This window comes from Gallinula chloropus, assembly GCF_964237585.1.
Source record: "Gallinula chloropus genome assembly, chromosome: 2".
NCBI lineage: Eukaryota > Metazoa > Chordata > Aves > Gruiformes > Rallidae > Gallinula > Gallinula chloropus.
The window spans coordinates 22,140,265-22,156,103 of NC_140086.1; the positions used below are offsets into that span (position 1 = coordinate 22,140,265).

The window sequence follows — 15,839 nt, forward strand, 5'->3', positions numbered from 1 at the left end:
AAATTTGCACATATCTGGAATGATCTTTGCATCTTGATGTTTAGACATATAGACAAGTATACATAATAATCTACACCAAATGACCATCACATCTAAGTACTGACAAAAGCAACTTTAAGAGTCTAATGTAAAAGTAATATTGAAGCAGAAGTTTAACTGAAAACAGAAATGTGATGTAAAACATTTCTTCTTTTTCTGCTTCTCCAAACATCAGTTTTCTCTATGACTGACAAAATTTTGCAGTTTTTAACTTTGTCTCAGGGGTAGCATACTAAAATTATATAACACAATAAAATGTATAGTCATTACTCTATTTAAATGTATTGTTTCTTTCTTGGAATAATTACTTCACATATGCAGCACACAGTGAACGTTATTATTCCAGTACTATACACAGGCACAGTTATACTTGTATATTGGCCTAATTAATAAAATTTTAACGATTTATTTTGTGTAATCATAGCACTTTTTTCACAGATAAATACTATTTCATGCTCTATTTCATGCAAAATTAGCAGGCACAGACAAATCTTCTCCCATTACAACTAATAACTCTAAAAAGATTTATCATCATCACTACCAAACAGAAAGCAAAAATAAAAAGTACCAAAGCAGATGGCAAAGCCTTTAATTCTGCAAAATACTGCACAAAAATGGCATGGCAACAAAACAAAAGAACAACCATGACAGTGAAAGGGAAAAAAGAAAAACAACTTTTCCGTACAGAGAGACCCAATTTTCTCCCTTTTTCACCTGGGGTTTAAACTATTAATTTAATTTCAGCCCCAGGAGTTTGAATGTAGTAAATCAAATAAGCCAATCAGTAGAATCCTTATTGTTAATTACTTGAGAGTAATACCATGATATGCTATTATGCAACCATAAGAACAACATTCCTTTATGCCTCTCTTTTTTTTTTTCTTCGGCTGCCAAACAGTGAAAACTGCAAGCATGCAGAGACTTTTCATTTGTTTTTCTTTTCTGCACCTTTAGAAATGCTACATTGTCTCTAGAAACACCCTATCTTTTATTTTATGCACTATTTTAATGAGTGACAGAGAGCAAACAAAGACCAAATGAGCAGGTTAAAATGCAGGCTCCATAATCTCAGTACCTTCTCGCTATGGCTATGTTCCTCGTTTAGAGTTGTGCTACTACACGTATCTACCCCAGAGTCTTTTATCTGAGGCTCAGACCATTCCAAGTCCTCTTCCAAAGAGTGGCCACCAAAGCACACCATTTTCTTTTGCCTCTCGGATAAGGTGTTAGAATCCGACAAAACTGCCTGCTCACTAGTTTTTCTTTTTCCCCTTTGACTGTCCCCTATAGGTGTGGGATAAAAAAAAAGATACAAAAGAAAACATGCAAAGGTGTAAATAAAACAAAGGAAATATGAAATGATAAAGGAAACTAAATGGTAAGGCTCCACATGTCTCACCAAAGACATTGGGGATGCCTCACTGCTATGCCAAGACGTATGGTCCAACCAGTTGTAATCCATGTCTCCTGCGAGAATCAGACAGACAAGATAGTGCAGTAAAGGAAAGGTGAAAGAAAGGACAGACAAAGATACAGCAAAATTGTAAAGACTTCTGGTTATCCTATCTGAGTCATAACCTCTGCTAGCAGGACTTGCAAGGTGCTTCCAAGAAGAAGTTAAGGCTCCAAAAACAGAGTACATGGAATATGAAATACAGTGAGGGAAGGTGGTACATTTGTGTGTGTCTATGTGTGCATAGAATTAGCTACAGTGTAAAGTATCATCGCTGCAGAGTGTTTAACTGTTCCGGTAAAATTACGTACAGTAAATTAAATGAAAAGACAAATTGTGCTGTATTCCTACCAGAATTTTCATAAAAGAAAGCATTTGAATATGGAATGAATTTTCATCATAATCTAAAGAACCAGTTTTGTGTTATGGAATGTATTTCTTTGCTTTTCTAACACCAACTAATATTTACTGTAATCGCATCAAACGTTAAAAAAAGGTACTCAATATTCAGCTGCACAGTTGATGCCATTTTAAGGAAGGTTAAATGGCCTGTTAAATAAAAAAGATAAGAAAAACAAATCTAGAAAATACTTTTAGAATGAAAAGCATATTAACTGTGCTTGAGATTCAGAAAGAAATGTCTACAGGTTATATATCAGAAAGGATTCTACTAAGTACAGATACCTCATAAATAAGAATTAATGTGTAGGGGGTTGAAAAAATGTGTGTGTGTGTGTATATATTTAGTAGATATAGAATCAGAATTTAACCTGTATGGCAGACACAAGGTAGGAAGAAAAGTTTAAAAAAGTTTTAAAGAGAAGGTCTAAATTAATGATGCTGTCTGTAGAACTGCAGAATGACTCGTATTTTAATAAAATATTCTCTTATGTTGGTCCTTTAAAATGTAAATTATGCCCACACATTTTGCATGATGACCTTTTTTTTCTTTGCCACCATTGTAAATATCTTACAAGAAAAAATATTTTGTCACTACATGCTACATATTATTTTAGCATACAGGCAAACATACTGGCTTTTCTATTAAGTTTCATGACCAAAAGAACACTAAACCAAAGTAGCTCTTTCTAGCACAAACCACAAATGATATTTTTCTATTTCCATGACTTCAGATTCTGCTTTGACATTGCTCAACCTGTTCCTTTGACACTATCAATAAGTTGTTAAAAGTTAACAGTTCTAATCACTGTCTTAACACTTGTCTAGAAAACTTTACAGAGGAGATCTGAAGATAGAGCCCCATTAAAAATTAGCTACAAAAAGCTAATACATGTTTTAGAACAGTAAAATATAGTCTTCTCAGAGGGATATTATGTACAATAACAAATACTCTTTTTTTCACTTGTTTTCTTCTAATTTATAGACTTGCATATGCTATATGGAAAAAATCAAACCTTGTTTTCATTTTAAAGAAAAAATGTGCAGAATACAAAGGTTTTCTTTTCAAAAAGATACTTTGAACTTAGCCCCTTACATTTTGTAGAAACACTGTAGAATATTAAATATACTTTGATTTGATAAAAACAATGGTAAGGGACCTAATGAGATTATTTTTAAGCTTTAATTCATTCATATTTGCTACGGAATAAATGGGCCTGCTGTAAACGTAGAACCATGTTTCTTGATTCTTGAAAGTAACAAAAATGGGAAATTCTCACTAAAATCTCTTTCTCATGACAGTTAACTTGACTACATTACTGATAAAAGTGTGTCTATTCATAGAAACATAGAATAGTCAGGGCTGGAAGAGACCTTAAAGATCATCAAGTTCAAAACCCCCTGCCATGGGCAGGGACATCTCTCACTTGACCAGGCTACTCAAGGCACCATCCAACCCACCCCTGAACACCTACAAGGAAGGGGCTTCCACCACTTCCCTGGGCAACCTATTCCAGTGCCTCACCACCCTCATAGTAAAGAATTTCTTCCTAACATCCGACCTAAATCTAGGCCCCTGTCAATTTAAAACCATTCCATTCCCCCTCATCGAATCTCTACATGCCCTTCTAAAAAGTCCCTCCCCAGCTGTCTTGTCGCCCCCTTCAGGCACTGAAAGGCCACTATGGGGTCTCCCCGGAGCCTTCTCTTCTCCAGGTCGAACAGCCTGTCTTCATAGCAGAGGTTCTCCAGCCCTTTAATCATCACTGCAGCCCTCCTCCTGTTCCAACAGCTCCATGTTCTTCTTCTGTTGGGGATCCCAGAACTGGAAACAATACTCCAGGTGGGGTTTCACAAGAGTAGAGGGGCAAAATCACTTCCCCTCAATGTGCTGGCCACACTCCTTTTGGTGTGGCCCAGGATACGGTTGGCTTTCTGGGCTGCCAGCACACATTGTTGGCTCACGTCAAGGTTCTCATCCACCAGAACCCCCAAATCCTTCTCTGCAGGGCTGCTCAATATCACATCATCTCCCAGCCTGTATAGATGATAAGGATTGTCCCCACACAGGTGCAGGACCTTGCACTTGGCCTTGAACCTCATGAGGTTCGCATGGCCCACTTCTCCAGCTACTCCTTTAGCTATTCTGCTAAAAACAAATACTTTTCTGAAAGCTAATAGTATTTTGCAAAAGGTACTTCTGGCATGAAACTTCCAGTGCTGTCTCATCTCTGTCTCCAAAGACATTACCTTCGAGGAAGTGAGTGAAATCATCACTGAGTTCATTAAAATCAAGCCTTTACTGAATAAATAAAAATTTAAAGATATCCAGAAGATCCTATATTGTCTGGTTTATGAATCCTGGTCTTAAAATGTATTCTAAAGTGGATCTTAAGTGAGGAAAACTCAATTATAGTAATGATGACTTCTCAGCTTTAGCTGTATGAACTAAAGCCACACAAGCCCACACTGTGGTGTTTCCCTGCAGTTCATCTATACAACTGCTGTACCCTTAACCAAGGTCTGACTAAAAAAGTTAAGCTGGTTCCCTGTAACTTAGTACCTAATTCTAAGAGCAAAGCACTGAAATAAAACGGTGATTCTTACTGATTCTAATTCCTGACTATTTCTGATAAATGGTGTATTTTCATTGAAATTACAAAATTTAAATGCAGGCATCTACCCTTCGCCATTAAGAATCCACCACTGCAAATCACTAGCCATTTTTTAAGGGTTTAAAGATCTCAACAACAATCTCCATTACCATTTATAATCCAAAAGAATGTCCCAGAAAGCAATCTGAGAATACAGCTATTGTGTTCCTGCTGTTCTACAGCGAACATAGCACTTCACCTGCACTTCATGAAACCCATGATGGTTTTGCCATCTCTCCTGTTCAAGCCTATTCCTATATCAACTCTACAGCTTCACGAGCTTGTCAAGCACAAAGACTCCTAACAAACTGAACTTTGACTTGTGGGTCTACACAGCAAACAATTTCTTAAAAATAGGAAAATAAGTTTTTGAAAAGTTGATGCCCCTGAGATGTACTGATCATACACACATTCCCACTGCAAGTGTGCACATACCTAGTCACAAAAATTGGTGCAAACTTCACTTGCTACTTGCATGTCCATAATCTGTGCATATAGGCATATGTTCAAAGACAGCTTCACAGTAACTGTACTTTGCAGTAAAGATGAGCTGTGCAGACATGACCTCATCCTATCAGTGTTTATACAAGCAAATATTGAGCAGTGTTGGGCTCTAGCAGTCTGGCATGTGCACACCCACATTTGAAATACACACACTGACGTTCTGTTACAGAAAGAAATTCTGTGTACTTTTTTGGTTTCTACTAGTGCTATCCAAAATAACAATAATCTACATATACAATAAGATGTGACATTACAGAGATCAGATAACTTAAGTTATTGGGAGTGATAACTTAAAATTGTAGAAAGTTCCTATTAGAGTAAAATTAAAATATATTGTTTATTTTTCTACAATAGAACTTTCAATTTCTATCAACTTTCAGGGAGAAAACCCTCTTAAGACAAGTCCCTTTATATCCTGTTAGAGAAATTTTATTGACAACTCTCATATAATTGAATCTAGAAACTTCTGATTCTTCTACCCAAACTTTAGACATTTATCATTCATATCTGCACATCTGAATTAATCAGCCTACATTTCTTTTATAGTCAGTGAAGGGAAACAGAACTTACTGAAGCGTGGTTCATTGGACCTGTTTTAGATGTGTACTTCCAGGTGAGATAAATTGTAACTTGGTCATACCCAAAAATGTCTTACCTCTCCTCCATTGCTTATAAAGGAGATTTCAGTCATTCATCATCTTTTCATCACGAGGATCCTACTACCCTGTATTATTATTTAGACACAGCCTCAACTGTTTGTATATGTATCCAAGAAAGTCCCAAGGACTTGGGACTCTTCAAGCTCTCATGGAAGGGAAGCCTACTGGACTGATTTTATACAATCTTGAGAGTAATACCATGCTATGCTATTATGCAACCATAAGAACAACATTCCTTTATGCCTCTCAATTTTTAAATTTTTTTGAAATGACACATTTTTTTTAATGTGTCATTTTAACAAGGCATTATATACTCCTTTTTTCGCTCTTCACCTGGTTTAGAGACTAAAAGAATCTGAGAACCAGTTTCTGCAGTCAAATGTTTCAACATAGTTCCCAGGTCTATCAGCTGGCATAATCAACTTTTTCTTAATAAAAGGGTTTCCAAGAGCCCTCTCACTAATGTATTGTTACAGATGCACCCACATGCTGTGTGTGTCCAAGAGTAGACACATCAGCCCAGCATACCTGAGGCATAAGCACATAGAAATTAATTGCATTTTAAAAGATACAGTTATTTTGCATCAATGCTTAATCATTACAAATGGTAAGCCCTGAACCTAACCCTGGACAGAGGAACACACACAAAGTGTTGCCTGATTCAAGCACTCACACTTCTTGCTCTATTTCCCCTCTCCTTTTCAGTCAAGATGTAGAAAGCTGACTTTCTTTTTAACTTAACCGTGTCTCACAATAAATATGAATTATTCTAAAATTAAAATAACAACAAAATAACCAAGTCAGTCCAAAGACTGTCTTGTTCAAATCTGTAGTCTTTTTTCCATTAAAATATGTAGCTATTTGTTTCAAAATTATAAAGCCCTTGTTGGTCATCTAGATTTTGACCTTAACACTGCATTAAGTTATCTAAATTACAGGTAGAAATACTGTAACAGTTAATTAAGTGCAATAAAACTATTATTAATAAAATATTTAAACTTATAAAAATATACCTAGAACACATGTCTGTAAGCCCTGTAACATATTAAATTTCTATGAGACATGTATTTCTTAGTACACCCATACTTTTTTGAGGTACAATAAATTACTTAAATCACTAGACAAAAATTTTTCACTGCAAGGTCTATAAAGAATTAAAATCTTGACTGTATAAACGATTTGTGAAATCTTGTAAGATTGGAAGGAATGAATGTAAAACACATAGTTCTTTGTTTCTCTACAAAAAAATTTGTTAAACCACAACCTGTAGTTTTAATTCGGACTACCAGAGAATTCACTTGCTGGTCCCTTAGATATTTCTCTCCCACAATAGCAGATGCTTTATTATTGAGAATATGTGTATTTAGGGTGTGCAGCAGAAACAAGTCTGGAAAAACTGCCACCTCATTTGCTAAATTATATAGGCTATAATATCAAAGCCATCTTTCATGTAAACGGAACTAAAATATTACTAAGCAAGATACAGTCTCAGCTGATGTCATTATAACAGCATTCAGATGCCTCATGAGTTCAGGACTGCAGCTGGATACGAGAAAGAACATATGTGAGGTCTGGTCTTATTAATGTCAGTGAGCTCTGTGTGTATATGGGAAGCTTGCACAAACTGGGTTGGGAGAAAAATCACAACACTGACGTAGTCTTTCTGTATAAATGGGGTTAAGCCAAAACCTTTGTAACCTGACTATGTTTATTTTTTGCTCATTTTTTTAGCCAAAACCAAGTAGGCATAGGAAAAGTTTATTTTCTCCACCCAAGAACACACAGCAATAGAAACTTTCCATAACAATGGGAACATTGAACGACATCGTGTATTTAAAAGAATTCCATCCAGTTTCCATTCCCCTTCTATTTTAATGCTTGATTATGGGGTGTTTTGCCTCTCAGAACAGCTTTCCCAGCCAGATATATTGGCTTTTTAAAAGGCATTAAGTAATTTGAATCTCATCTACACAGTATTTATTCACCCTTTCTTGAGCATTCTCAAAGTTCACAGCAAGTCCAAAGTCATCTATCTTCCACACAGGTTAGACACACATGCTCATTTTAGTTGGCCCTTACACACACAGAGTCATCTGGGATGCTCTAAGTTACCCAAAATCTTCACACGGGACAAATGGATGACCCACATACTTGCTATCAGAACCAGGACCTATCTAAACTGAAAAGTTCTTCTCTTGGTAAATTAAAAACATCATCTCTTACTTTGAACCTAGTAAAAGAGCAGTAGGTTTCCTTATATCCAAATCTCACTGCCAAAAAGAACAGAGCATGTAACTTTAAATTTTTCAAGCTGTGGAGTCCACGGGGCTTACATACTGCAATCTGAATACATACCACATACTGACCATGAGCCAGTTATTGTGCATATGTGCCATTAACTCAAAACAACAAATAATTTAGCCTCACAACTGAGTGTATTACCCTTCCAAGCTGATTTTCAGCATGAGGCTATAGTGAGTAATGTCCCGTGTCACTTGATCCTCTTAACTGCAAGTCTCCCAGTGAAGCCCTACATGAGAAGGGCTCTGGAGAGAAGGGGAAAGTGGACTACAGATATTGAAGAACTCTTATTTAAGCAGGTTACTTACTGCATTTGCAATACTATCAATCTAGACTGCCACACAGTGAGTGACCCCCAAAGAGGAGCTACACAACCAGAATTACCTAGAAACAATTATATGAGTGCTTAAACAATAGTTTTGTCAGCTCTGGACACTTCAGTGACATGCTAGCATTTGGTGCAGGAATGAATAAAAAGTTGGCTGGTACATGTAAAGCACAGAAATATTTTCCATCAAACTCATTAATGGAGTCTGAGCACTGATGACAAAAGGATGCTTCTTGTAGGTCTTCTAGTAGACTTTGATACTTCAATTTATTTTTTTTTTTTTGTTAGGAAATAATAATTCATCTGGATTTCTCAGATTTTGACTTAGAACAGCCTAGGAAGATGTCTGAAGGATCTGGTCCTACGAAAACAAGAATAGACACACCAAGAAAAAAAATCACCTTGGGTAGAGAATGGAATAATTTGGTAAGACTGGTCCAGACAAGGTGCCAAGATGTGAGGGTTAAACAAAAAATATGGGAGTGTGTGTTGAGCAAGAATCTGGAGCAGCAAGATATGCCTGAATCTAGCACATGTAGTACAAAAGTGTCCCTCACCTGAAAAGTAGAGACACCCAGAATTGATCTTAGATAGTTTTAGATTTCTGTATCTAAACTAACTACTCTTGACTCCACTCATCCAGTTTATTTTATACACCTACTTCAATATAGATGAATTGTACTCAAGTGTCTTTTTTTCTTCAATGGCTGTAAGAGAAGTGAAGACGACTACCTTGAGTGTAGATGTCTAGTTAGTGGGTGTCTACATTTAGTCAGATGGAAACCCAGCTGATTTATGGATCAGCAGATTTCTTGGATTGCTGCATGTGATAAAGGGTGTAAGAGTGATTTGTGTGACCCTGCATAACTGTCCCTGTTAATGGTGAACATTAATAAATGCTTTAAGTTCTTATGTCCAAGAAAGAAAAACGTAAAAGGGAAGCTACACAGCAGGAAGAAGCTCCTAAACAGCACAGTACTCCACACCACAATGAAGGTTAAAGAATAAATGTGGTGAGAGAGGAGCACGTAAGAATGCTTACCCATGTGGCAAGAATGAGTTGGAGAGCATGAGGACAATGACTACAAATACTGTCATGAAAGAAACTCTGGTCTACATTAGTCAGTCATTAAGAATTTTAAAAGATCCTGACTTTTTTTTAATTGACACTGTGTAGGGAAAGATGTTAGCAAAAATGCAGACCATGGTTTGCCCTCAAACAGTATGTAGTCTTGTTTTCAACTGCTGCTAATATTGCTCAACAGAAAAGGTATTACTCTTAGCAGAAAGGATTACCTAATGTAAAGGGTAAAAGGGTTTCAGCATGACTACTTTGTTCTGGCTCTCTTTCTGAAGCTGAGACTTAGCATCATTGTTGATAGAGGAAGATTTACTGGAGGTTTTTTTTTTCAGTATGTTTTGCTGGGAGGATTTAAATTACAGGAAAGACTTTCTTCAAAATTACATTTTGAAAACCAGAATAAGGCTTATTCTCTTAGTCAAATATATTTTGATAAATGTCTTTCCTTGGAATAAACTGAAAGAAAGCATATCAATATGGCAAACATATTTGTATGATAAATCATCTACTTCCTGTAGAAAGCCACTGCATATTAAAACCAGTGAGCTGGACTACAAAATAAAAGAAAAAGAGAAGAAATGCCAGAATTTTTTAATGGAAGTATACACTCACCAGACTCCCACTGGAAGAGAAAATTCCAGTGACATACAAGACGACATCATACACTTAGTGCCATGCCTTCCATATGACACCTGGAGCGCGACCCTATATGCCACAGCATGAATGATGACATGTGATCCAGTATACAAATTCACATTCTGGGCCATCAAGAAAACGGACTGTTAAGAAGTTATGGGAAACAGCCAGACATTATATACTGGGGAGACCCAGTTCACCACTGCCAGATGAATAGTATTAATATTCAGGTTTCTCAGCTTTGCACACCTTTGCCATACGTTCCTTGCTACTCTACTACTAGTAAGAACAGGCGAAACTGGAACTAATTAAGGATGATGTCCTATGAATTGTCTTTAAGACTTTGTCTTAGAAAGATATTTACTCTGAGTTTCACTTTTGACCCTACTTCTGTCCACTTCACTTTTCCCTTTCTGTTCTCTCTGTAGGAAGTTTTGAGCCTATGCCTGAAAAAGGAAATTTCTTCAGCAGAATAAAAAAGGAAAACATGTTTTGGAGGGCTTAGGAAAGACAGGATTTCTGGATCATGCTCAGTAGTAAAAGCAATTTATTATTTTTTAAAATTATTATTCCAAATAGTCTAAATTTTCAATCCCTTCTTACAGGATATGCCTCTTTTCTTTTTCTTCCCTGTTCACAACTGCATGATCAGGTGGGCTGAACTCATATTTCTTTACTTATTTGTCATAACCATGCATCCTTCCACCCTCGGGTTCCAATTGACAGCTTCATTACAATTTCTTCACCATCTCAGGCTTAGAACCAGTATGAGCAATACCCACTTGCCTATACAAGATATAGGGACCCATTTAAAGAGGAAACAAGCACTATTAGTAATGCTGGGAAGAAGAAATCTAGAAAACCTATTAATAACATTAAAGAATCCCATATCTGGCCCTTGTTTCAGCAGCTCAATCTTCTGGAATACTGTGATGACATTCCCATCAACTAAAAGTAGATAGCCTAGTTAAAGTGTCTTGAATGAGCCCACCTCTTTTCATGGACTAGTTTATTGAAAGCTAGCAAGCTCTTGGATATAATGCACAAAGGAATTAACTGGTGTTTAGAAGGTGAGAAAAAGTCCTATATTTTCCAAATCTCTGACTCAGAAAAATGAGTCACTTTGGAAAATGACTGGAAGGATGCACAGAAGATCCAATGGTTCCATGATGTGTGGGAGCTGCTGCACAACTGGGAACCGATCTGCACATGCACAACAAATTCCTTTCACAGATTTTGAAAGTAGTCCAGGGAAATTCAACTGTCTTGGTGCCAGCTGTGAGTCAACAGTAACACCTGCCAAGCCAGTTGGAACTCAAGAGTTCATACTTGGGGCACTATGAAAATTTGTGAGAAACAGCTGCAATGTTTAAGAAACCATTTTGGGCCTTGTGTGCTGATGATACCTATTTCTTTCCATTAGCATTTCACTTACACTCATCAAAGGAAGCTTGGTTAAACTGAAGAAATAAGTAGCTTTAGGAAAATTCCATTTAGCATTAGTGGACATATTTATTTATGCAGTTTACTTTGTGCTGGCTTATCCTATATTCAGTTTTCCATAGATATACATGCTTTTTGCATCCAGAAGTTGTGACTTTGGCAAAATGACTGACTGAGTAGATCCAACAAGCCTGCTTGGCATCTGGAAGTCTCAGGGGCATAGGATTTACTGCACATGCACTGAATCCTAATTGTAAACCTATCTATTTGGACATTTTGGACAGACATATGAGCTCTCTACCTTTGAGAGGCAGGCAGTATTTAACCAGGTGCATATTAACTTCTTTTAAAAATGGGCATCGGTTAACAGTCTATACTAATGTTTTCTTCAAATGATACATTTAAGGCTACCAACACAGCTGAAGCCAATTCAAGTAACAAAAATAGACATTTCTTTTCTCAAGATGTATACCTACACAAAGATCCCTCCAATACTTACAACTGACAGCAAAAAAATACCGAAAAACTAAACCCTTATATTGTGCACTTACTTACTTTCAAGCTTTAGTGCTTTGATGTCAACACTAATTATTACAGAAAATAACCCTAAGATACTTTGAATCTTTATATCTTAATTGCTAAGCAAGCTTCAAATTTACAGCTTGAAGACAACAGGACACCATGAAAGACACTGAGAGAATGGATCCTTTATGAGAAGTGATGTCAAATTCACAAACAAGAACATAAACTTAGCATGTCAGCCGTACTCCTCGCAGAGTTGTATTAAGAGAACAATCAACCATAAGTAAAGCTGAAATAGTGAACATGTCAGGAACGAAAGGAAAATCTTCTCAGTGCAGTTTTAAAGGAATATATAGTAATTCATAAGAGTTTTCTATATTTTTATCCCCAAAGTCACTCAGATATAATCAAAGGAGACACTACTAAGAATGGGATGCTTCCTATCATAGGCACATCATCATCTAGAATCAACTTCCATCAGCAGCCCAAAAGCCACCCATGTATTATGATTGAGGATCAGCCAGTTGTTTCATTGATCACATCTTTTTCTTTTCTTTCTACTGCTCCCAGTCAAGATCACTGACATCTTGCTACCAAAAAGTGATATTACAAAAAACTCATCCTGTCATTTTCCATACAAGATAACCAATCAACAAATAACGTATCTTAGTACCTAATAGAATATACAATAAAATAATTAAAAATTAGAAATATTCAAACTTTTAAATCAAATTATCATATAAAATAATCAAACCAATATCTAAGTTCCAGCCCACCATTGCCTTTTTCCATTCAGTTATTAGGTTTTGGTTTTGAAGAAAAAATGTCCTCCACTTTTACCCTTGGACGTAGCTGTTATCCTACAACGTCAGCTAGAGGTAAGGGGTAAGGCAAAAATAGTCCAGCCCATATTTTTGAGCATAGTGTTCCCAGTAATTTATTATAAATTCTCAGTGGGCACAGAAAAGAACTCTAAATTTCAGAATAGAAACAAGAATAACCTTAAAATATTCTTCTGCATTACATACTTGATCAACTAGGCATTTTGAATAGGAAACCACCACTCAGGAGTTAAGGTGAGTTATTTTCTTGTCTCTGATTCTCAGTGTGCATTATGCAGAAAACCAAATACCGAAATTCTATCTAGCAATCAAGAGGGAAATACAATTATTATGGTATATGTCACCAGTTTTAAAATTAAACTATTTGTAACTAGGAAACACAGCATTTCAATGCAAAGCATGGCAGCTTTTTTCTTTAAAGCTGATCTAACATTTCACACGTATAATACTAACAACAGCCTTTCTGATTGTCTAAAGAAGTTTAAGTTTCAACTAATTCAACCTGCTAGCTTCTCAAAATTGATTTCTGAATTGCAGCAGACACAACATAGGCTCACTTCACAGTTAAAATTATTGATTTATGAAACAAGAGCTTAATCACAGCAGTAAATACAAAGCATCATCCATCCCTGGCAGCACATGTGCCATAAACAGTCTAGAAACATGCAGTGCATCTGCTGATTCAGTAAGCTGGAGTGGCAGCAAAAAAAAATCAGCACAAGAAGGTTTTTCATCACCTTGACATGGCAATAAAAGCCTCTGTAAACTAGTAATTGGATCATTAATTATTGATCTTCCCTTTTATCGTCACAGTGAAGAAAGTAATTTGGCATATATAAAAGCACATATTGTTTTGAGTTTGGTTACATGTTATTTTTGTCAAACCACTTTCTTTGAAGGAAATGAATTACCTCCTCAAACAACAACAGAAAAACTGAAACTCCAGTGGATTCCAGAAGTAACAGTCATAATAAGCTGCCTAATGTAGTTCCATACCGTCGACGCGCAGGCTTGACAGTGTGATAATCAAATTAGGTTTGTGAAATTACCTGTTATATCTGGTTTACAGTTTAAAGAACAAATAAAGAAAAATAAAATACCACTCATTGTGGTTGTTTTTTTCAGACACCTTTAGCACCATCAAACTTACTTTTTGCATATATATGCTTAAAAGTATATATATGAGCATGCAGGAAAGGTCAAATGCTTGCTATATTAAGGGGATATTTAGGTTGCAAAATGAAATATTCAGAAGGTAAGAATGATACAAGACTTAGTTTGCCATGGAACATTAATTTAGTCCCTATATAAATGTATTAATGGATAATCTTTCATAGTATGATGGCAAACTCTCCTCATCCCCCAGAACCACAATCATCTCTGGACAGACCATAGAGTGTAGATTAAATCAGAAACTAATCAATACTTTTGTTTTGTCAGTTAATGCCCCCTTTCATTAGTTACAGAATGTAAACCAAATGCAGATCTAAATACATCGTTATTTGGTTCCTGAGATTATTTCTCAGAGTACATTAGTTCTGCAGGAGCTGGGGTTGCACTCAAGGAATTCTTCTTTGTGGCCTGTCTGCATAATGAACCGAAGTGGATGCTACAATTACCTTCTTTTAAAGTGAGGTGCTGACATACAGACATGAAAGCAAAAAACTGTGAAACAGTCCAGTTTTCAGTACAAAACTTGAGAAATCTAGGACTTCATTTTTCTTCAGTAATTTATACCTGTAGTTCTGCCTTTTCCTATCTATTATACTCATACTTATTAGACTACAAGAATTTATAGAAGTCCACTTACCAAACATGCATTACATTTTATTATACTATTAAAACAACAAAAAAATCCTCTTCCCATCATCCATCTTGGACTGCTCATGTCTGTGTATATAAACTGGATGGAAACATCCTTTGAACAGAAATTGGGTAAGGATGTTCTTCAAAGGAAACCAGTAAGGTTAGTAAAATGTGGTGGAGGTAGAAAGCTAAGATTGTTAAAGACATGCACAGAGAGAAATAGAGATCTGTTCACGTCCCAAAATTAATTTCTGAATTCTACTGATAAAAAGTAGATCTCTTAATTGTAATTTTCAGTGTTTTCATGATTTCAAAAAAATACATAACAATGGAAGAAAGAAAGCTCCACGAAGGAATAGTTGGTTGATGTTAGCTCTGTAATTATTTCATTTAGCTGAATACATAAATAAGCATGTTGCTCAGGGACCTTTCCACAGATAGCAAGAACTACTCCCATAATTATAGCCTTCACGGTAGCTGAAGCTGTAATAAAAGTTACATAAGGGATTTAATTTCAGTCTCCTGTTTTTATATGATCACAATTATCTAAAAATATATCTCCTGAGGCTAAATGTTTCCAGAATGAGTTTAAGCAAGAGGTCAATACTTTTCACTACCTTATAAGGAAAACATCTTCACATTCCCCCTTGTTCATCTTTAAATTTCTGGAAAGTTGAGGTGAGAGGAGAAAAAATAGTCATAATGCTTAATGCCTGCAAAACCAGCAGGGGATTTCACCTCATAAATTGGACCAGGCCCTATAATACAGAGACTCTCACTGCAGTCCTTCAGCCAGTGTAACTTGCGTGGCTCAGACCAGAAGCAGCTGTCCTAGAATGGTTTGACTTGGAACGGGCCTTACAGTGTAGATGGATCACCAAGGACAGCAAAGCATAACGCCCCACGGGCTTCAGATAAAATCATACATGACACTTGCGGCGCAGCTATTTTCAAAGCATCCTCTTCTCCCTTGTTTCAGCTGCGTATTTCCTTAGGTGTGCACCTTACTTGACGATATAATTAATCCAGATTAACACAACTCTTGAAATAAAAGGCTTTTCACATTTGCCTTGTGCCTCTCTGCTTTTCCTTTTGGCTCTCTACATCAGTTTTATCTTCAGACAAATTGCTATTGTACTAACCCACTGCTACCTAAAGAAGACTAACAGCAA

At 36.3% G+C, this 15,839-nt stretch overlaps 1 protein-coding gene across 18 annotated transcripts in view; it reads right to left on the minus strand.

The window, feature by feature from the left end:
- Positions 1–15,839, minus strand: part of RIMS2 (regulating synaptic membrane exocytosis 2) — a gene marked incomplete at both ends in the record, with an annotated part of 475,681 nt that overhangs the window by 222,168 nt on the left and 237,674 nt on the right. For 12 of the 18 annotated variants that reach the window (XM_084260507.1, XM_084260504.1, XM_084260503.1 and 9 more), the window contains one exon: positions 1,439–1,506. In XM_084260507.1, the coding sequence (XP_084116633.1) occupies positions 1,439–1,506 (68 nt within the window). Of the gene's footprint in view, positions 1–1,114; positions 1,324–1,438; positions 1,507–15,839 lie in introns of all 18 variants that reach the window. The other 6 variants (XM_084260505.1, XM_084260502.1, XM_084260501.1 and 3 more) reach the window with 1 other exon arrangement.